The sequence below is a fragment of the Schistocerca piceifrons genome, chromosome 10 (assembly GCF_021461385.2).
Source record: "Schistocerca piceifrons isolate TAMUIC-IGC-003096 chromosome 10, iqSchPice1.1, whole genome shotgun sequence".
In the NCBI taxonomy this organism is placed as follows: domain Eukaryota; kingdom Metazoa; phylum Arthropoda; class Insecta; order Orthoptera; family Acrididae; genus Schistocerca; species Schistocerca piceifrons.
This window is the reverse complement of record NC_060147.1, coordinates 146499631-146523951: the sequence shown is the minus strand read 5'-3', so window position 1 is coordinate 146523951 and position 24321 is coordinate 146499631. Positions and strand designations below refer to the sequence as shown.

The window sequence follows — 24321 nt, the reverse complement described above, 5'->3', positions numbered from 1 at the left end:
CTTGCTCCGGACACTACGAGAGGGCTGTACAAGCAATGATCACACGCACGGCACAGCGGACGCACCAGGAACCGCGGTGTTGGCCGTCGAATGGCGCTAGCTGCGCAGCATTTGTGCACCGCCGCCGTCAGTGTCAGCCAGTTTGCCGTGGCATACGGAGCTCCATCGCAGTCTTTAACACTAGTAGCATGCCGCGACAGCGTGGACGTGAACCGTATGTGCAGTTGACGGACTTTGAGCGAGGGCGTATAGTGGGCATGCGGGAGGCCGGGTGGACGTACCGCCGAATTGCTCAACACGTGGGGCGTGAGGTCTCCACAGTACATCGATGTTGTCGCCAGTGATCGGCGGAAGGTGCACGTGCCCGTCGACCTGGGACCGGACCGCAGCGACGCACGGATGCACGCCAAGACCGTAGGATCCTACGCAGTGCCGTAGGGGACCGCACCGCCACTTCCCAGCAAATTAGGGACACTGTAGCTCCTGGGGTATCGGCGAGGACCATTCGCAACCGTCTCCATGAAGCTGGTCTACGGTCCCGCACACCGTTAGGCCGTCTTCCGCTCACGCCCCAACATCATGCAGCCCGCCTCCAGTGGTGTCGCGACAGGCGTGAATGGAGGGACGAATGGAGACGTGTCGTCTTCAGCGATGAGAGTCGCTTCTGCCTTGGTGCCAATGATGGTCGTATGCGTGTTTGGCGCCGTGCAGGTGAGCGCCACAATCAGGACTGCATACGACCGAGGCACACAGGGCCAACACCCGGCATCATGGTGTGGGGAGCGATCTCCTACACTGGCCGTACACCACTGGTGATCGTCGAGGGGACACTGAATAGTGCACGGTACATCCAAACCGTCATCGAACTCATCGTTCTACCATTCCTAGACCGGCAAGGGAACTTGCTGTTCCAACAGGACAATGCACGTCCGCATGTATCCCGTGCCACCCAACGTGCTCTAGAAGGTGTAAGTCAACTACCCTGGCCAGCAAGATCTCCGGATCTGTCCCCCATTGAGCATGTTTGGGACTGGATGAAGCGTCGTCTCACGCGGTCTGCACGTCCAGCACGAACGCTGGTCCAACTGAGGCGCCAGGTGGAAATGGCATTGCAAGCCGTTCCACAGGACTACATCCAGCATCTCTACGATCGTCTCCATGGGAGAATAGCAGCCTGCATTGCTGCGAAAGGTGGATATACACTGTACTAGTGCCGACATTGTGCGTGCTCTGTTGCCTGTGTCTATGTGCCTGTGGTTCTGTCAGTGTGATCATGTGATGTATCTGACCCCAGGAATGTGTCAATAAAGTTTCTCCTTCCTGGGACAATGAATTCACGGTGTTCTTATTTCAATTTCCAGGAGTGTATTACAGTCCGCCGCGCTGGATTAGCCACGCGGTCTGAGGCGCTGCAGTCACGGGCTGTGCGGCTGGTCCCGGCGGAGGTTCGAGTCCTTGGGATAATTTAGGTTAAGTAGTGTGTAAGCTTAGCGACTGATGACCTTAGCAGTTAAGTCCTATAAGATTTTACACATTTTTTTATTACAGTCCGTTCCGAGGGAACGTAGCCTTAGGTATGTGTGTGTGTTCCATGTTAGTGCCAGTAACCAGTAAGTAACACCATCTTTGTGTTTCTTACTTCTCAAATGTTCTATGATTAAAAGGTGGTTTAAATTTGGTTTTGCAAATATTACATCTGACTTTATTCTGTCTGTTTATTAATAATATTTTCCTCAAAATTAAAATTGGTACCACATATATCATTTTCTGGTTTAAGTTATAATGAAAAAAATGCATTATATTTTTAAAATATAAAAATATTACATGCTTTATTCTAATGTAAGGTGCCTGGACATGGGTACTTACACTAGTATTAATAATAAAGGGACTGGCAAGGGCATCAGACCATGACTCTATTGAATTATGATAAATATGAGGCGGTCTCGAGCAGTATTCCCTGCATGTCTGCATGATTAAGTCGCTAACTTAAAGCGTTAGTGAAAAGTCTCGGAAGATGAGAATCGTGCAATGTAAAGTGTGCAGATGGCCGTAGCTCGCCGGGCCGCCGTGGGCGGCAGGTAGCGCTCACCGGAAACGCGGGACAATACGGAGCTTTTGGGGACAGCCCGGCATCCGGAGCCACCTGTGCTGGGCAACACGTGGCGAAGACGGGAGTTTCGTTTGCCTAGGGGCGATATGGCCTACTCGATCACTGGGCAGATCTCAGTGGAGGGATTTCGGCGATGATAGAGCGTTCCACATTGGCCGGCACTGAGTATTCTTCCGACGCGTTTTCGTACGCGTGGGAGGCGGGAGAATTGTGGAGAGTGGACTTCGCCTTCAGCCATCGAGCGCTACGGACTTGGCGTCTTGGCCGTCGTCTTCGATGAGAGATACACGGTGTGTACCGCAGCACTGCACCAACGGGTGTTCCGTGCAGAGTTCTGCGGTTAGAGCTCTTTGTGTGCTCGGAAGTGAGATTTTCACCAATGCTTGACCACTTCCAACAGCTTACCTAATATTCTGGATCTGGTAGTTATCCTTGCGAGGTACCGAGTATTTATCAACGCAGCTGTCGGTGATAGGGGCGCGTAATTGCGAATTGTTAATGTGCCATTCTCAGGAGTGTGTGGGTGGACAAAGACATTCACATTTTTTTGTAAATTTTGTCAGTTGTGGGGAATATCAAATTAAAATGTCAATATTACGATCGAATTATAGCTAGCATTTACCCTGTCGCAGTAAGCTTTACGTGTATTGTAGTCACTGCACAGCTTGCCCAGACGGGAAGGAAAGAGGGTTTGCAGTCTTCTATGTCAGCGACGGACAAATAAGCTTACACTAAAGTCTAATTTGTCATGTATTACATTTTCATAATCAGTTAAAATCCTAATTCTTCCGATTTTCTTTTCAATCATTGGATTTAGGTTACATATACTGGATAGATTAGACTGTGAACGACGGGGGGGAGAAATCGACAAAGTATATGGAAATGGCCACTAAGAGCCACACCTGGTCCAGAACTGGCCTTTTCCGTCTACTGAAGTACAGGGACGTAGGCGCCGCGGCGCGCCCGCCGCCCCCTGACGCAGAGCAGACGGCTGATGCTTTTTGCACCGCGGCCCGTGGCTCGCCCTCGGCGGAACCGGCGCCGCGCCCTTGCCAACCAGTGCAGGCCTCACAGCTGCGGTCGTTCTAAGAACCGAACCCCCGTGTGCAAAACAGCTTCAAACGTCTCACTACTGTACAAATTAGTTGGTGTGTTAAATGACTGGCACTGAACATGTAAGCGAGAAAAATTGTTGGAAATACCTGAAACTGTACTTAAAGTTTGTCGGAAGTGATTAAGTGCTCTCACTATCGAACAAAACAAATGGCTCTGAGCACTATGGGACTTAACATCTGTGGTCATCAGTCACCTAACTAACCTAAGGACATCACACATCCATGCCCGAGGCAGGATTCGAACCTGCGACCGTAGCGGTCACGCGGTTCCAGACTGAAGCGCCTAGAAGCGGACGGCCACACCGGCCGGCCACTATCGAACACTGGCTCAGTATAAGCTGGGTAATTCTTACACCCTTTTCAGGAAAGGCCATGTTTTGACGCATCTGAATGTTCCTGTTTATGACGTCAAATTTCGTGAATTATGTGTCGTACAAAGATATGATTTTGCATGTCCATTCAGTGGAATATGTCGATACTGTCTGCAAAATATGTTGTAAATGCAGTTACCAGTAAAGAACTGACGAATTACAACGTTCAAATTTTATTGAATCAACAGCGAAACATACCATATTTTTAATTTAAATTTAAAATTCTGTTATAATCTGCACAGTAAGAAAAGATTATGACAGAATTTTAAATTTTTAAATTTAGCCAATATTTACACGAAATGCTGAAGATCAAGTTTTGTTGCCCTCGGAAGCCGTAAGATAGGCAGCTGGCAGCGGGTACCGTGCACCGTTGGCTGGGTTAGCCAGGTGAAAGGGGCCCGCACAGGCGGACAGCGTAACATAACGGAACGTAACTGGACATTGTCGGGGTCCCGACCTGTTCATTTCCTCACTCCCGTTCAGCAGACGCACGCAAGTCCGTGATGCAGTATAAAAGGAAAAACGCCGACGGAAAAAAAGATAACACGGCGCTCCGCCCCCGCCTGCCCCCACCTGTTGGGGTTCCAGTGTGTCACAGCGAGTAGGCGGAAATCCCGACACGTGCCGCCAGATGCCTAGGGGCTGATGACTCATTGGTTCATTGACTGACTGACTGATTAAACACCGCCTGCTGGGCAGTGAGAGGGACAGACTGGGAGCAGAGGCAGCGAGCCTTAATTGACCCGCAGCAGGAAGCTCGGCTGCTGTGGAGGTCGGTGCTCGGGGTGATCCGTAAAACCAGTGGGATGTACACTCAAGCATAAACTGAAAGAGTCATTACAACTTAGAAGGGGCGGCCACGACGTTTGGAACGCGGATTTACTACAAACTTTGTACACTCGTAGTACTCCATTAGGAAAAAAGTATGTGTAATCAGTAGCGCAAACTTCTGACGCGTTATTGAGAAAATCGCAAGATAAATTCGGTCGTCAAATATATACACCTGTGCGTGGCCATTTTTAGCACGAAGCGCCGGCACGGTAGCTCAGCGTGTTCGGTCAGAGGGCTGCGTGCTCTCTGTAAAAAAAAAAAAAAAAAAACTGAGTCAAGGATTCAACGATCAACTTGAACGGGTGTCTTGCGACGTCCGCCCAGACCAAACGCAACGAACTATATCGGGAAAAAAACCGACTGTTAAACGACCAAACGCATAAAGTGATACTGAAAATGTATGCTTGGCTTTGTCTTCAAAACTGTTCGTATTTAATCGAAAGAGAACGAGAAATTGCTTCTTGTGAAGACGCTATTAAAATACACTCGATACTGCATGACCACTGATCAGCGCCGATAGTTAAGGAAATGCTGCGTTATGCACGGTTTGCGTCCAAATTATGGGCTGAAAGAGAGGTCTTTGAAAATGTTAACGAGGTTTGTTTTTCCACGGATAGCCTCAAAAGACCTTGCGTGTGCCGAAACATAGCATTTATTCAATGCAGCTGGTGCCGTTTTACGTTGTTTTTCATGTTTTTACCAAAAATACCATCCCGCAACTTGTACTCGTAGACTGCCAAATAACATTGTCAATTTAATAAAAGTTCATCTGATTACACGTATTTTTCCCATTACATCAATTGTAATATAAATAGTAAAGAAAATGACTGTGTTAGAAATTAAAAAAAACTGACGAGCGGGACTCGATCCAGCGACCCAGCGACTACGGGGCTTGAACGCTAACCACTTTTTTTTAAATCTCATTTCGATGTATATTGAATTTGTTCGGGCCGGACGTCCGATGGCACCCGTTCAGGCTCTTCCTTGATCCGTTCACTCAGTTTTTTTTGTTACAGAGAGTAGCTAACTCTCTGACCGAACACGCTGAGCTACCGTGCCGGCGTCACTCGGCTGCCGGCGCTTCGTGGTAAAAATGGCCACGCACAGGCATACCGGGTGATCAAAAAGTCAGTATAAATTTGAAAACTGAGTAAATCACGGAATAATGTAGATAGAGAGGTACAAATTGACACACATCCTTGGAATGACATGGGGTTTAATTTAGAACCAAAAAAATATACAAAAGTTCGAAACATGTCCGACAGATGGCGCTTCATCTGATCAGATCTTCAATAATTAGCGTAACAAAGTAAGACAAAGCAAAGATGATGTTCTCTACAGGAAATGCTCAATATGTCCACCATCATTCCTCAACAATAGCTGTAGTCGAGGAATAATGTTGTGAACAGCACTGTAAAGCATGTCCGGAGTTACGCTGAGGCATTGGCGTCGGATGTTGTCTTTTAGCATCCCCAGAGATGTCGGTCAATCACGATACACTTGTGACTTCAGGTAACCTCAAAGCCAATAATCGCACGGACCTGGGAGGCCAAGCATGACGAAAGTGACGGCTGAGCACACGACCATCACCAAACGGTGCGCGCAAGACATCTTTCACGGACCATCTGTCGGACATTTTGTGAACTTTTTTTTTATGTTGTAATAAAACCCCATGTCATTCCAAGCATGTGTGTCAATTTTTACCTCTGTATCTACATTTTTCCGTGGTTTATTAAGTTTTCAAATTTATACTGACTTTTTGATCACCCTGTATATTTGACGGCCGAAATTATCTTGCGATTTTCTCAGCGGCGCTTGAGAAGTACGAGCTACTGCTCACACATTTTGTTGTCCTCGTGGAGTACCACGAGTGTACGAGGTCTGCAGTAAATCCGCGTTCCAAACGTCGTGGCGTCCCCTTGTAAGTGTCGGGAACGGTTAGAAAAAAACGAACACAGCCCTGAAAGTTACTCTGTCCTTCGTACTGGCAGATCACATTTCACATTTCAGGATCTTCAAATCCTCCTTCACTATTACTGTCCCACGCGTTGGAAAATCCGTGGCGTTCCACAGATCTGAGTGGGAGTGCAGAGTTTTTTCCTGCTACTGAGTTTTCCTTCAGTGTTTTCTATATGACTTTTAAAAAACACTATTCGGCTCATTGTTACCTCCGAATATTTTGGGAAACAATTGTAGCGAACAACATTCTCGTTAAAGTATACTTGGAGCTTTAGATGTACTTGTTTATCGTGGACGTGAAAACACGACATATCAGTTTTGGTCTTGTTCGGAATCAGTCTCCAGTTGGCAAAGTATCTGGCTAGCTCTGCAACGTCTTCCGAGGAGATGTTGCTGCCTTTCTCTATGAACTTGCTGCGGGAGGCAAGAGCAAAGTCGTCAGCACATATTAATTTTGTAGATCTCGTATTTCGTGTATCCGAAATATGTAGGTTAAACGGGACAGGGGCAGCCTTAAGGCAGCCCTTTATTTACATGTCTGATTTTACTTTTACTGTTACCTGTTGTTAATTGGAAATGTGTGTCGCAGAGAATATATTATTTAGTAAACATCTTATTCGACCGCATGGCACCGGGTTGAGAATTTTGTAAATAATCCTTGCCTCCAAACCGTCTCGTGTGCAGCAGTCGATACACTGCCCTCTTGTTTTCAACCACTTCTGAGATCCGGCCTCAGTGTGTGTTGTTTTGCTGAGCACCTGGTCGATACAACTGCGACGGGGTCTCAGCCCATTCCTTTCAACCGGAAAGCTTTCTGGCATCAGTGGACCCATTCCCTCTAGAACCGTCCTTGCTAGTAATTTGTCACATCAACTCAGCAGGGCTATGCGGCACTGGCTTCCACGTAGCTTCTTCGATTTGTTAAGTTTTAGTACTGCGATGACTTTAAATTTCTTGAGCTTCTTAGGGATATATCCTGTCAGCAGGATGTCATAGCAAAATTTGCTTAGCCACGTTCTTGTATGTTTTCCAGAGTTTTTGAGGAATGCGGTATAGATTCCGAATCTCACAGACAAAGCGTTACCGGCGATAAATGGTGACGACACTTTTTAGTTTACTTTTTAGTCAAAATACACTGGTCAACGACTGCGGCGCGTCCGCTGCGGGCTGCGCTCTCAGCCGTGGACGGCGCACGCGACCAGCAGCCGCCTACAAGACGACGACGTTAAAATCTCTTGCTTAGCTTTCGCAGACTACCGAACAGTGAAATCGTAGCCAACAAGCAGATCAAGTTGTCGAAAGAGGAGCTCGAAAAGCGGGAATGAAAACTTATTTTGAAAAAAAAAAAAATTTCTTCTGCAGTAAAGTGAAAATCCAGAAATTAAACACCATGCATGGGCAAGTGAAGTAGAGGCAGAGACTTCTCGTATCTCGGTGAGATCGTAGAACTAACGTAGCTATAAGAGGAAACACAGAGGGCTCAATTAAAAAGTCTTAAGAGAACGCACGATATCTACAACAAAAGGTACCTGTCCGTACGTACAAAGACTGGGCTAAAAGACTGGCCAGGTGCGAGAGGAATTCGCGCCCTGAGGGTTAAGTGTGCAGGCAGGCAGGGACTCCACAGTTTCGACTGTAAGTCAGATAAAGACAGAAAGAACGTGTGATGTAGCTGCCATTTAACAGCTTCCGGATTTTTTCCTGTACTTTTACTGTGAAACCTTGCTTCCTATCAAATTTCGTGATTCTAGCTCGTGAGGACGTGCACTAGAGGTGTTCGTCAGTGAGGCTGCAAGTACCCAAATATGTGACCTAAATAGGCTCGTCTTTTGACTGTATTGCCTTAGAAGCTTACATTCATCACGCCGCCAGGATAGCGTAGACATAAATGTGTGACAAAACCCGTTCCCGAGAAAAAGGGTTGAGGCAATCAGACACAAACAACAAAGTGATTCTATAAAGGTTTCGTTTTTACCGACTGATTTACTGTATCCTAAAAAGACGTAGTCTTAAGCGTAGTTGCTTGAGTAGGAGTGCAAAATACACTCCTGGAAATGGAAAAAAGAACACATTGACACCGGTGTGTCAGACCCACCATACTTGCTCCGGACACTGCGAGAGGGCTGTACAAGCAATGATCACACGCACGGCACAGCGGACACACCAGGAACCGCGGTGTTGGCCGTCGAATGGCGCTAGCTGCGCAGCATTTGTGCACCGCCGCCGTCAGTGTCAGCCAGTTTGCCGTGGCATACGGAGCTCCATCGCAGTCTTTAACACTGGTAGCATGCCGCGACAGCGTGGACGTGAACCGTATGTGCAGTTGACGGACTTTGAGCGAGGGCGTATAGTGGGCATGCGAGAGGCCGGGTGGACGTACCGCCGAATTGCTCAACACGTGGGGCGTGAGGTCTCCACAGTACATCGATGTTGTCGCCAGTGGTCGGCGGAAGGTGCACGTGCCCGTCGACCTGGGACCGGACCGCAGCGACGCACGGATGCACGCCAAGACCGTAGGATCCTACGCAGTGCCGTAGGGGACCGCACCGCCACTTCCCAGCAAATTAGGGACACTGTTGCTCCTGGGGTATCGGCGAGGACCATTCGCAACCGTCTCCATGAAGCTGGGCTACGGTCCCGCACACCGTTAGGCCGTCTTCCGCTCACGCCCCAACATCGTGCAGCCCGCCTCCAGTGGTGTCGCGACAGGCGTGAATGGAGGGACGAATGGAGACGTGTCGTCTTCAGCGATGAGAGTCGCTTCTGCCTTGGTGCCAATGATGGTCGTATGCGTGTTTGGCGCCGTGCAGGTGAGCGCCACAATCAGGACTGCATACGACCGAGGCACACAGGGCCAACACCCGGCATCATGGTGTGGGGAGCGATCTCCTACACTGGCCGTACACCACTGGTGATCGTCGAGGGGACACTGAATAGTGCACGGTACATCCAAACCGTCATCGAACCCATCGTTCTACCATTCCTAGACCGGCAAGGGAACTTGCTGTTCCAACAGGACAATGCACGTCCGCATGTATCCCTTTGCCACCCAACGTGCTCTAGAAGGTGTAAGTCAACTACCCTGGCCAGCAAGATCTCCGGATCTGTCCCCCATTGAGCATGTTTGGGACTGGATGAAGCGTCGTCTCACGCGGTCTGCACGTCCAGCACGAACGCTGGTCCAACTGAGGCGCCAGGTGGAAATGGCATTGCAAGCCGTTCCACAGGACTACATCCAGCATCTCTACGATCGTCTCCATGGGAGAATAGCAGCCTGCATTGCTGCGAAAGGTGGATATACACTGTACTAGTGCCGACATTGTGCATGCTCTGTTGCCTGTGTCTATGTGCCTGTGGTTCTGTCAGTGTGATCATGTGATGTATCTGACCCCAGGAATGTGTCAATAAAGTTTCCCCTTCCTGGGACAATGAATTCACGGTGTTCTTATTTCAATTTCCAGGAGTGTATGTTCATTAACGTTAGATTTACACCAATTTGCCTTTTAGGAACTTCTGTAAATGGCTATGCAATGTGCCCATCCACAGACACTATTCGTGTATGTTCAAGTGACCGAGGGAATATGTAACTAACTAACAGAATGGTGACCAAACATGGAGCTCTCTACACGAGACAAAGTTTAATTCTCAACAGGAAAGGCGATTTGGAACACATCTCGAAGGAATCGTCACGAGACGAATTCTTGCGCCAGAAAATACGGAGGGCGGATACAGGCTGAAATCTCAAATCTGGCCGCAGGCTTTAGTAAAGGAAGAATTAAATTTCACGGACATCTCGAAAGACTGCCAACATCGAGGCATACGTACAACGTAATGACAAACATCCGAAAAGCACCGGACATTCTGTGTATCCAAACATTTTAAAAGGACCTCGACAAAGCCATGAGATAAGCAGTGGAAATATCAGACGGAAATCTGTTCAGTCAAAAGGTAAATATCAAGAGAGTGAGGTTCAAAAGGGTAGGAAGAAGGTGGGCTGGAGAAAGTAAAACAGTCGACGGCGAGTGAGTGAGAGGCATGTGGATGATCACAAAAGCGAATATAAAAGCACTACGGAGTCCAGAAACCTGTGACACAGTGAAGCGATACGGGGTGAGACGCACAAGACGTAACAAGGCTTTTACGTCGAAAACGTAAATTGTGGCAAAGGACAGTGGACTACGTAGGAGGGTCGAACAGCTAATACTGTCAAGCCAGACAAGTATCAGCTGAACAAGTATTGTTTTTTAAACACAACGATACACAGCGTCATTATACTTAAACTTTCAAAACGCTGTAGCAAACACCACTGCTCAGAATGACGTCATATTATCGCAGAAGGGGGAAAACGCATGGCAGAAGAAAAAAATAGTGTGAAAATTCTTCAGTAGGTGGTGCCGCATGTGTTAGAATACATAAATGAAAACACCTGTCATGGGCGCGCCCCATTGAAATTGGTATAAACACGCCGGTTACACGCCTTTTCCTCCTTTCACGTCTGCGACGTTCGCCGTGACTGTCTCAATGCAGGATCGCGCTTTGCTTGTAAAGCTGTATTACAAGAATGATGACTGTGCATATGTCGCCCTGCGGAAGTTCCGGACACTGAAGGGTTTGAAATAAGGCGTTTGTCCGATGACTGCCGTGGGTCTGGAGAAAATGATTCGGAAATTCGAAAAGACGGATTCTTTTGGTACGCAACCTGGTAGAGGGACGAAACGAATCGATCCGACGGCAGTGGAAACAGCGGCCACAGTAATGCAGCAGGAGACGAGTGGTGGTGTGCAAACGTGTAGCGCACGGAGAATCGCCCGAACATTGGACACACCCGTGAGCACGGTGCGTAAAATCCTACGAAACATCCTTCTTATCTACCCATTCACAATTACCCATGTGCACGAGTTGCTTCCTGTTGACCTGCGAGCAAGAGAGACCTCTGCTTTAGAATTTCTTGCTCGCATAAAAGTGGACGATTACTGGCCGTGGAAGATTTGTTGGACAGACGAAGCCCACTTCCATGTGACAGGATATGTCAATACACAGAATTGTCGAATATGGGCAACGGAAAATCCACACGCAAATCAACCAGTACCACTTCATCCTGAAGAGGTTGCTGTGTGGTGCGAGTTCACTGCCTCATTTATCATAGGACCATATTTTCTCAAAGAGAAGCGCTATGAGTGTCGTTTGCGCAACCACGCCATTCCAGCTCTCCGACAGCGTGTATGTGTGGATGGAACCATTTTTATGCAAGATGGCTCTCCTCCGCACATTGCAAAATCAGTTAGGCAGCTGCTGAAGCGCCATTTCGGAAATGCTAGAATTATCAGCCGCCATTTCCCTACAGCCTGGCCGTCCCAATCACATGACCTTAATCCGTGTAACTTCTGGCTGTGGGGTTATCTGAAAGATGTCGTGTTCAGTGTTCCGACTGCATTGAAGGCACGCATTGCGCAATACATTCTGAACGTGACCACGGAAAGAGTTCGATCATTTGTGTAACGTGCTGTTTCTCGATTTCAACTTGTTGCAAGAAACGATGGACAGCATATTGAACATGTTTTGCGCCAGTCACGAGGAAATTAATAATCCGATTTGATTTTGATTAATGCTTTTTATGCGGTTTTTGGTCTCAGGACAATTAAAAACGAATTTTTACATCCGATGTGATTTGTCGTGGTGGGTGGAATACATAACTAACAGTATCACGCCCGTACATCCATGCACGCTGAGCAGTACAGTTTGTTTAACGTCAAACGTGCACATTAGGCATTGTTGTATGATTCATGTGTCATTTTTAGTCGACCACTATTAAAATGATGCTTACGGCACCATCTATTCAAAAATGGTTCAAAAGGCTCTGAGCACCATGGGACTTCTGAGGTCATCAGTCCCCTAGAACTTAGAACTACTTAAACCTAACTAACCCAAGGACATCACACACATCCATGCCCGAGGCAGGGTTCGAACCTGCGACCGTAGCGGTCGCTCGGTTCCAGAGTGTAGCGCCTAGAACCTCTCGGCCACCCGGGCTGACCGCCATCTATTGCTACATTTTGTAACTATGTATTTTTCTTCTGCCATACGTTTCCCCACTTCTCGGATAATATTCCCTTGCAATTTGACGTTATTCTGACTAGCGTTATTTCTGCTGCGGCTTGAAAGTTTAACTTTAGTTGTGATCACCCTCTACTTCGTAACCGCACGCAAACCAGTCGACTCTCGACAAGTGCAGTGATGTTACGCATGCTGATGTTTGTGTTGAAGCGTTTCTCCGAAGTATCCGACAAATGAAATAAAGCTTACATTCACAGCAGCTGTAATCGGCTGTTGCAACATAACCGCCGCCATGACGATGGCTAATTAAAAAGCAGGTGGCCTCCCGCTGACCATCGTGTACGAAAAACCTCATCCTGAACAATATACGAAATAAATGGTGATGTTACGCCTTATCATAATTAACTCTTCAGCAACAGTCGTGAATACCGGGTGTAGGCGAAAACAGTTCACAACGCAGCACAGTGGTGGACGGGAAGTGGAGACCAAGAGTCTGCTACAGGACACCCGCTGTCTACAGATCCGGGAAGGAGCCGCTTAAGCAGCTGTTGCAGTTGTGGTCTTCACTCCAGAGACTGCTGCCCCATCCTGTGCAAGCTCCTTAATCTCCCAGTACCTACTGCAGCCTACATCCTTCTCAATCTGCTTAGTGTACTCGTCTCTTGGTCTCCCTCTACGACTTTTACCCTCCACGCTGCCCTCCAATACCAAACTGGTGATCCTTTGATGCCTCAGAACATGTCCTACCAGCCGATCCCTTCTTCTAGACGAGTTGTGCCACAAATTCCTCTTCTCCCCAGTTCTGTTCAGTACCTCCTCATTAGTTACGTAATCTGGTCTAAACTATTTGTCGTCCATGTTTCACTTCCATACATGGCTACACTCCATACAAATACTTTCAGAAACGACTTCCTGACACTTAAATCTATACTCGATGTTAACAAATTTCTCTTCTTCAGAAACGCTTTCCTTGCCGTTGGCAGTCTACATTTTATATCCTCTCTAGTTCGACCATCATCAGTTATTTTGCTCTCCAAATAGCAAAACTCCTTTACTTCTTCAAGTGTCTCATTTCCTAATCTAATTCCCTCAGCATCACCCGATTTAATTCGATTACATTCCATTATCCTCGTTTTGCTTTTGTTGATGTTCATCTTATATCCACCTTTCAAGACACTTTCCATTCCGTTCAACTGCTCTTCCAAGTCCTTTGCTGTCTCCGACAGAATTACAATGTCACCGGCGAACCTCAAAGTTTTTGTTTCTTCTCCATGGATTTTAATTCCTACTCCGAATTTTTCTTTTGTTTCCTTTGCTGCTTGCTCGATATACAGAATGAATAACATCGCGGATAGGCTACAACCCTGTCTCATTCCCTTCCCTTTCACGCCCCTCGACTCTTATAACTGCCATCTGGTTTCTGTACAAATTGTAAATAGCCTTTCTTTCCCTGTATTTGACCCCTACCACCTTCAGAATTTGAAAGAGGGTACTCCAGTCGGCTTTGTCAAAATCTTTCTCTAAGTCTACAAATGCTAGGAACGTAGGTTTGCCTTTTCTTAATCATTCTTCTAAGATAAGTCGTTGGGTCAGTATTGCATCACGTGTTCCGACATTTCTACGGAATCCAAACTGATCTTACCCAAGGTCGGCTTCCACCAGTTTTTCCATTCGGTTGTAAGTAATTCGTGCCAGTATTTTCCAGCCGTGACTTATTAAACTGATAGTTCGGTAATTTTCAGACTTGTCAAGACCTGCTTTCTTTGGGATTGTAATTATCATATTCTTCTTGAAGTCTGAGTGTATTTCGCCTGTGTCATACATCTTACTCAGCAGATAGAAGTTTTTTCAGGGCTGGCTCACCCAAGGTTTTCAGTAGTTCTAATGGAATGTTGTCTACTCCCACGGCCTTATTTCGACTCAGGTCTTTCAGTACTCTGTGAAATTCTTCACGCAATACCATATCTCCCATTTCATCTATACATCGCCCTTGTATAGACCCTCTATGTACTCTTTCCACCTTTCTGTTTTCCCTTCTTTGCTTAGAACTGGTTTTCCATCTGAGCTCTTGATATTCATACAAGTGGTTCTGTTTTCTCCAAAGGTCTCTTTAATTTTCCTATAGGGATGCCTCTACATCCTTACATTTGTCCTCTAGTCATCCCTGGTTAGCCATTTTGCACTTCCCGTGGAACCCATTTTTGAGACGTTTGTATTCCTTTATGTCTGTTTCATGTACTTCATTTTTACATTTTGTCCTTTCATCAATTAAATTCAATATCTCTTCTGTTACCCAAGAATTGCTACTAGCCCTCGTCTTTTTACCAACTTGATCCTCTGCTGCCTTCACTATTTCATCTCTCATAGCTACCGATTCTTCTTTTACTGTATTTCTTTGTCCCGTTCTTGTCAATCGTTCTCTAATGCTTTCTCTGAAACTTTCTACAACCTGTGGTTCTTTCAGTTTATCCAGGTCCCATCTCCTTAAATTCCTAATTTCTTGCAGGTTCTTCGGTTTTAGTCTACAGTTTATAACCAATAAATTGTGGTCAGAGTCCACATCTGCCCCTGGAAATGTCGTACAATTTAAAACCAGGTTCCTAAACCTCTGCCTTACCATTATATAATCTATCTGGAAATTTCCAGTGTCTCCAGGACTCTCCCACGTATACAGCCTTCTTTCGTGATTCTTAAACGGAGTGTAGCTTAAGCTACAACGCGAGATTTCGAGTATCCACTTGCGCACCGTCTTACTTCTGCATTTGCAAACTATGAAACTGTGTAGATTGTGCCTTACAGTTTTCTGTAGTTTAACAGCGCTAAATTAACAAATGGAACACTGAATATTTCTCGATATTCCTGCCGGCCGACTTGTCGCCACCTGCCGTTGTCTGCTGCGGGGCGCCGCTCTCGTATCCTCTGGCCGGCCGGAGCTGGCGCAGTCCTCGTCAGGTCATCAGCTGCCACTCCCACAGAGGCTGCTGTCGTGCTCGAGGCCGGCGCTCCGTGGGAAGCCACCGTTTCCGTGTATTTGTCCGTCGTGTAGTCGGATGCCTAGAGCTTCTTTCACATTGCAATCCCGGAAGATGTCGGATTGGCACAGTCGTAACTGGTGACACGACTGTGGGAGGTGCAACACTGTGCCAAAGCGGGCTTCGTCGAGTGTAGGTTGACTGGTGTGACCTTTACGTTCGGCGCATCTCTCTGGTACCGTACAGGCAGTCCGGGCTTATCACGTTTCGCCTGCACTGGCAGGGGACTCAGACTGTCATCCTTACAGCAGAAAAATGAAATTCTACACTCCTGCTGACACATAGCGTGTACAAAGAAGCGCGTACAGCCTGTTACTGGATGACATCTGCAGAGGACAGAATACGGTCGCACCAGCCGAGACCGCCGAGCAAGCTGGGCGGCCGCGTCGCTCAGACAGCACGGGCGGGCTCGAGTCCGCGGGGCAGGGGTGTCCCACTGTTACGGACACACAAATTCAACGACGAGCAGTCCGCAGTCCACAGTGGGAGAGGCCGGCAGGCCACGCCGGCTGCAGCGGGTGTGGCAGGCCCTGCCTCGGGACTGGCTCACTGCACCTGGGCTCCAGGTCCAGAGTACTCATACTCGTCCGTCGGAGGCAGCGACGTTATTCCTCGGCGACGATGACCAAATGTGGCCCGGTTCTCTGGGTTCGTAAGCGGTATTCGCCTCGGTTGCTCAACTGTGGCTTTCAGCTCTTCAGCATGCCGCGTTCTCGAGTAAGGTTTACGTGTTGTTACGACACCTTGCAGTGCTGTCAGACTGACGTTATCTCCAAATAGGCGATTCAGACACCTTGCTCGAGTCATGTGTGCCACAGTATTAGCAGCATCGGCTCTGCTGTCTGTTTCTCGTTCCGGGCCCTAAATTGCACTCGGCATGCTTCGGCACTGGCTGGGGAAATGTTCAGAAATGTTTACATCCACCCCCAGTACGTCTTTCTGTGGTGCAACCCTACTATCGATCTGTGAAAGGAGAAACTATTTTGAAATAGTCTGTTTTAGAACTTTGTTGTTTGATATTTTTAATTACATGATCAAAAATTATCAGGTGCTGATTTTTTTAAAATAATCGCATTTCTTTCGGATAATGTCTTCCATATTCGGTATTTTATAACTCCTTATTTCTCTACGTGACAGACACCCAATTTTAGACTCTATGCTTTACTGCAGCATTCCCCATGCGAGAAACACGGTCTAAGAAACGGAATAAAAAGCAGCTGCCGTGGACATAGACTTAATGGTGGTCAACAAACAAGTGAATTACGCCATCTGAACAAGTGTGAGGAGCGTAGACACGTCTTGGCGTAAGTAAAGTTATATACAAAGCATCCGGTTGCTGTCTGACAACTCTGTGACAGTAAAATTCTCTATTGTCGTATGTCGCGAGATGTCTTGTACCTCGCTTCCTGTGTGTTACATGTGTTGTGTAGTAGTCATGACGCGCACACGACTGGCGTGACTAATGCTTGTTTTTCTCTGTTTCAGAATCTGAAGAACCAGATAATGACGACGAACCTGTGGGTGGAGCAGGTAAGTCTTTTCCGCCGCCTCAGTGCATTTTTTACATCAACAGCTCATTGCTTACCTTTCCTCTTCCTAGTTATTGTCTTCAGTAGACACTAGAGCACACAAGCAGCGTTACTGGGACGTACGTGTCCCAGAAGAACAGCATCTGCAAAGTATACCAACATCTGTACACCAACTGTACAGCGCATGGCGGAGGGTATTTTCTAGCAGTGTTATGCATTTTGTCTCCTCTTCCAAATGTGGTGATGGCACGGAGTGTGTGTCCGTTCATTTATTTAGTTCGTTCGTACACTACACACACACACACACACACATTGTGTTCAGTAAATTGGATTTTGCCATTTTGAAGGAGAGACTTTAGGGATGGAGAAACAGCTACGTTTCAGCCACTGACTGGTACTTCTGTAAAGTATGGTGACAACAAGGTACGACGGGCGTTAGTCTACTCAAACCGATAATTATGGGAGTAACCCCTTTATTACCATCTATGTCTATTTTCGGAAAAACAAAACAGCTATACTGGAAAGAACGACTGCCCCTCCCCTTACCCTGCTCGTTCTTCAAACACAGTGTTTACGTAACACAGAAAACTGTCAGCACTCAAGATCTGCTAGGAATTACATTTGACCAAGGACCTGTCAGCGGGTTGTCAGCGTCGTATCCTTGCCAGCATTAGCCACATCTGGAGCGAGTGCGAGCTCCCATCCCAGTGGCGCGAAAGCATCGTCGTTCCAGTACTGAAACCGTGTAAGCACCCGCTAGAGATGAACAGTTATCGCCCAATTAGTCTCACTGTAAGTTTCTTGAACACTCCTGCACCCGGTAGCTGCGTTGGCTCTTGAGCTTGGGGACTAGCTTTGTCCCGTGCTGGTTTTTGGTGATAACCTGGTTTACCTGGAGTCTGCCATCTGAACAGTTCTTGCTCGAAGTCAACACCTTACAGCCATCTTCCTCGACTTGCAAACGGCTTATGACAGCACAGGGCGACAACACATCCTTGCTACCTTACACAAGTGGGGCCTCCGTGGTCTGCTCCCTATTTTAATCCACAACTTGCTGTCGCAGTGTACATTCCACGTACAAGTTTATGCTTCCCACAGTACCCCCATATCCAAGAGAATGAGATGCCATAGGGCTCTGTACTGTGTGTCTCTCTCTTTCTAGTAGCCATCAAATGTCTAGCAGCAGCTGTGGGGTCCTCCTTCTATGCTGACGAATTTTGCCTCTACTGTTGCTCCCCTAGTACGCCCTCATCCATGTTCCATTTTCAGCCGCCAATACGCATGTCATGCGCTTCTGTCAACGTTGTACCATTTGCCCACAACCAGAACGTCATCTCGACAGCTAGCTACTCACTGTGGTCGAGACTTATCGCTCTTTAGTAGCCGAGCGGTCTGAGGCGCTGCAGTCACGGACTGTGCGGCTGGTCCCGGAGGAGGTTCGAGTCCTCCCTCGGGCATGGGTGTGTGTGTTTGTCCTTAGGATAGTTTGGGTTAAGTAGTGTGTAAGCTTAGGGACTGATGACCTTAGCAGTTAAGTCCCATAAGATTTCACACACACTTGAACTTATCGGTCCTTAGGACTGGTCTTTGATTCTCAGTTGATGTGGAGACCCCATCTTCTCCAGCTTAAGCGAAAGTACTGGCTGCACCTTAATAAACCTTACTGCCTGAGTAACACCAGTTGGGATGCATATCACACTACCCTTCTATAGCTTTGCAAAGCCTTGCCACAATTCCATTTTGATTGTGGGAGTCTGGCACTCGATCCAGCAGCGCCCCCAGCATTGCAGGCGCTGGATCCAGTTCACCACTGTGGGGTTCGGCTTGCGACAGGAACCTATCGGACTAGTCCTGTGAATATTTTACTCTTGGAGGCGTGGTTTCCTACATTGCCAATCAGGCGCTGACAACAGCTTGTCAGTTATGTTGTCCACATTTACAGCTTTCCTAAGCATCTGAACTACCATCACCTCTTTCCAAACACAGAAATCCATCTCCTGCAATCGTGTCCAAGTGCAGTGATTACAATCACAATCCGTGTCTGCTCCCTCCTTTCTGAACCTCGATTGTGAACTCTCCCTCCACGACAGCGCCGCATCCAGTAATTCAGAAGTAGTTCACACTGATGGCTCGACGGTTTCTGGATACGTGAGCTTTGAACTGCTCTCCTTTCCAGATGACTGTAGTTGATAGCTATCTCTCGTATTCTTGAGCATATCTGTTCCTGTAGCAGTGGGATCCTTCCTCATCTGTGAGACTCGAACAGTTTTGAATCTTTCGACTAGTGTTACCTTCGATCATTGCCATTCAGGATTCCCTGTGTGCCCTAGAGCAATGTGGACCTTCATCTGGACCCTGGGCCATGCTGGGATCCTGGGGAATGAACACTCATTGATAGCCTGGCCAAACTGACTACCTGTAAACCAGCTCTTGAGATGGGTATTCCAGAAACAGACCTCTTATCTGTATTATACCGCCAAGTTTTGAAATCTGGAATATGGAATTTCTCAGTCTGACTTCACTAAACAAACTACTGGTGGTAAAGGAGACTACAAATCTGTGGATGTCCTCCTTGCAGGCCTCTCACAAGGACTCTACCGCCCTTTGCAGGCTCTGCATCTGCCATACTTGGCTGACTCGTGGTCATCTCCTCCATAGCGAGGACATGCCCCATTTCACAGTGGTTCCTGTTTTACGGTGGTCGACATTTTGCTGGAGTGTCCCAACCTAGCAGCCTTGGAGGGGACTCACCACCCCGACTCGCAGCCCCTGGTGTAAGAGATGAGAGATGGTGCCCCAGCGGCTGATGTAGTTTACGTTTTATTGGTGAAGGGCCACTTCACCTAAACGGCCCATTGAGGGGTCGGCAGCATACCCTGATGCCTCCCCTGTACAGAGTCGGCTAGAGCTGTCTGGGCTTGGTGGACCAGCCCACTTCTCACCGTCCCTGGTCTTTTTCTCTCCCCCGCCCCCTCTCGCATTGTCTGTTAGACTGGTTTGTGTTTTGTCGCTCTGATTTTCCATTCCGTTGTGTGTGTCGCTACTCTCCGAGGCAGAGTAGAGTACCTCTCGTAAGTGGTGGGGGCTGGGCGATGTATGTCCCTCATTTCACTCTGCTTTCAGGGGCTTCTGGCTGCTCCCTAGATGGGGTACCTCGCTTGCCTTTCTTCCTCTGTCTCCCTTTTCTCTTTTTGTCCCTTACTTCAACTCCACTGACAGACCTTGGGGTTTACGTTCCCTGGATTTGGCACATTAGGCTATATCTGATCTACAGCCACGTAGAGCCGTCTGCTCGAGGAAAAAAGGGACTGATGACCTTGCAGTTTGCGGGCAAGAGAGGGCACACACGATAAATAACAATTTTTCCTTGCTCCATTTGGGTGTGCAACAGGAAAGGGAGCGAGTAGCCCTGGTAGAAAGCACCCCCAACCATTTACCGCAGGATTGCTTACAGGGTGTTGTAAACACTGCAATCGCTCAGATGAATGATGATCTGTCTTCGGTAGTGACATGGGCGAAAAGCCTGGGGCTTAAACTAAATGCAAAAAAGACGCAAGTAATCTTAATAGCCCATCAGAAATTAATAAGTTCAGATTTCCGCGAACGGCTACCTCCTATTCTGCTCGACGGTACTCCAATACCATACCAGAAAACAGTGAAGAACTTGGGTGTAACTTTGGATGAGCATCTCAACTGGGCGGAGAATACAGTCGCAGTGTGCCGAAAGACGTCTGCTTGTCTCTATGCTCTCAAAAAGTTTCGGAACATATTTCCACAGGACTTGAAACGCCAGCTCGTGCAAGCACTCGTTCTACCGAACCTCCACTATTGTGATGTAATTCAACAAGGCACGAGTAGTGAAAACAAAAGACGGCTAGAGCTAGCCATGAATGCCTGTGTGCGTTACACCTGCAACATTCGCCGATATGATCATGTTAGTGCTTCATACTCCGAGCTAAAGTGGCTGCGGCCGGACAAATTGCGTGACTACCACACTCTATGTCTACTTCACAGACTCCTCGTCGCGCAAGCACCCCAGTACCTTGCTTCAGAGATTAAAAACCTGTCATGCCATCATAATCGAAACACGAGGTCACTCTTATCTGGTATCCCAACTGTGACCACTCACAAAACAAAAACTTTTGCAAACTCCTTCTCAGTTGCCGCTGTCCGCCTCTGGAACAAACTGCCCCTTACCTTGCGCAAAATTCAATCTCCTGCTGCTTTTAAGAAGAAGTTGAAGCATTTCCTACTATCATCCTCATAAAGTTCTCCACAAAATTAATGTACCAGGCCAATCCTCTCATCTGTCAAATAGCAAAGCTAGCGTCTCCTATCTTGCTCCTGAGATGCCTTCCCCTTCATCTATCTCTATTGGCCAGGGAATCTTCTTTTCCTTTATATTTCCTTAATTATGATTCATCATGTCTATTCTTCTCCTCCCTTCACCATGAGTCTCCCTCATACTCCCTGCTGCCAGCACTCCTATCTAAAATTTGTCTCTTCAATAATGCCTAATTATAACAGTACTTATGATCTACGAATATAAACTCTATATGTATGTATTTTTCCAGGTGTACCTTTCTAATTGTTTATTTCACTTTTTGTACTAGATGTAGTTTAACATGCCTACTAAAACGTATGAATGTAAAATAAGTAGAATGCCTGGTTAGATGTAAGAGAGGGTCTGATGGCCCTAATCTTGCCAGGTTAAATAAATAAATAAATATATACTCACATCTGCACCCCATCAAAATTATAGCAGTTTTAATGACAGAACATGATCGACGCCGCTCGGTGGTTTTCCTGGGCACAAAAGGCATAACTATAACACCAGCATACTGCAGCGATGCAGGTACCAGTGCTATGTGTGAGGTTGAAATACGTAGCCTAGGTGCACACATGAGTTGGCCCCCGGTTTATTTAGAAACGTGACAGAACGGTTTCCTATTTTATTTACACTTTAATACGAGAGGCAGATAACCGTATAGTCTCCTCACGGCAGTCCAGACCAGACAAGACGACACAAGGCCTCTGCTAGTCACGTATTTGCAGTTTCTCAACACTCAATTCATTATCTCTAAAAGTCTCAACAATCAGTTACATTAACTTTAGCGATTTTCGTATAATATATCGTATTAAATTTCCTTTCGTCGGTTGTCCAAGGATAAAAGACGTTTAGACTCTGGAAATACTCTTGTTAAGTCAAATTTCAAATTTAGACTTCCGTTTTTATTATTAATTTCGTATTTCGTTTTATAGGACAAATTTTTAACTTACACACTCGCCTACATGAATACGATGATTTAAAATGTAGCTACGTTCGCAGCAATTGCAGTTTTTATAAAAGACCCAAACTTAATCTGAAATACGTGGAGTTACATTGCGCGAACAACGAAGTACGCCACACATGTATATTTTCCTCAGACATAGTTACTTTCGGTAATTAAGAAACCTAATTAAAAAGTAGCGAATATCTCTAATTTGCAATTGAAAGTATCAGTTATCTACTGAGAATCATACGACACTGCATATGAAACATTTTGTACGTCTTCCGAGACCAATTGATTTCTCCACCCGAGAGGTCACGGTCAATGTTTTAAGGTATCTGCACCAATTGGAAAGAAGAAGGATTTGACGCAGTCCACGGAAAGTAAATCATCCTGGCCTCTCGAGGGACCAGTCGCTCCATAATGAGCTCCAGGCGGGCCAACCCTCGGGCGCCAAATTATTACCCGTTTTTGCGAAAGAAAAAGGGAGACGTTTGCGGAAGTCGAGAGCGGTGAATCGCGAAGCAGACCGGGGGAGCTGCCAGACCAGCAAACGCAGCGACAGACACACAGTAGCGGTGAGTGGCGGAGGGTGGGTTCTGCTGCGTCTCTGAGCGCCGGCCGAGTCCGCAGCAAAATCGATGTCGGCGTACATTATTAATATTTATCTGCGATGCTAAGTTTCCGGGCAGCGTCAATAATAGAAGCGGTTCATGCACCGAAGCCAACTCGAAAACTAAACTCGCAACCCCAGAACTTTTTCACATCGAGCGACGCTAACTGCTCGGGAGGTTCCCTCTTTTGTTTTAGATTTTTTTCCCTTCTTCCGAGACGGTAGGGACGTGAGTTACTGCACACTGCGACGTAGCGCGGCCCATCCTGCGCACAAGTCACCCTCGTTTTATTTTGTCTCAGGTTGTGGTCCGTAACGCACGGAATGATGGGTCGCAGTAGTAATGGCGCGACAAGTGTAATGAAGTGCGTTTTGACGAACAACGACGTTCATAAAATCGTAGGTCTCTTCCATAACAGTGACGGGCTGATGAGGTCTTGAGTCCGAAGATCGGTTTGATGCAGCTCTCCCCGTACAAGCCTCCTCATCTGACCCTGCTCACTGTACTTTAAGCCTCGCTCTCCCTCTACAGTTTTGACCTGCCACACTTCCCACTATTCCTTTACACCTCGGAATATGTCTTATCAACTGATCCCTTCATATAGTCTAGTTGTGCCACAATTTTTTCCTCCTCATTACCTGCTCGATCTGCCCATCTGTCCTTTAGCATTCTTCTCTACTACATATTTCCGAAACTTCTGTGCTCTTTCTGTCTGACCTACCTATCAACTACGTTTCACTTGTGTACAAAGCTACACTCCAAACAATTTCAGAGAATACTTCCTAACCCTTAAATTTATTGTCGATCTTAACAAATTTCTCTTTTAAAGGAACGCTCTTCTTGTTATTGCATGCCATCATTTTATACGCTCTTTAATTCGGTCGCACAAATGCCAAAACTCATTTTCTACTTCCAGTTTCTTATTTCCTAATCTGATTTAATTCGACTAGGTTCGTAATCTTCTTTTACTTTTATTGATGTTCAAGTCATAACTTTTTTCGAAGCTCTATCCGTTCTGTTCGTCTTCTGTCTCAAGTGCTGTGCCGTCTGTGATAGAATTACACTAGCAAACCTCAAGTCTTTTTTTCTTCATCCCGAGTTGTATTTCCCTGTACAGAGATCTCCTCGGTTTCGATAAGGAGTAATATGATCACTAGGACGGTGACGGCTATGAAATTACGTAAGAACCACAGCAGTCTCTAATAGCGAATATTTGTTTATTCAATTAGCGCCTTCAGTCACAATGATCGTCTTCGTAGTGATGTACCTTCAGGAAGACCGCTAACTCAATGAAGACATATTTGCGATCAGTGGCTGTTGTGGGTGCGGTTCTCCGCCGCAGCTTGCTCAGTGTACGGACTGAACTACATGGAGCGTTTACTCAAAAAATGGTTCAAATGGCTCTGAGCACTATGTGACTTAACATCTGAGGTCAT

The 24321-nt window shown here is 46.9% G+C and overlaps 1 protein-coding gene across 1 annotated transcript in view; it reads left to right on the top strand.

The window, feature by feature from the left end:
* LOC124718786 overlaps positions 1 to 24321 on the top strand; it is a 480197-nt gene that overhangs the window by 268072 nt on the left and 187804 nt on the right. The window contains exon 6 of the mRNA XM_047244394.1: positions 16958 to 17002. Within this exon, the coding sequence (XP_047100350.1) occupies positions 16958 to 17002 (45 nt within the window). The remainder of the gene's footprint in view (positions 1 to 16957; positions 17003 to 24321) is intronic.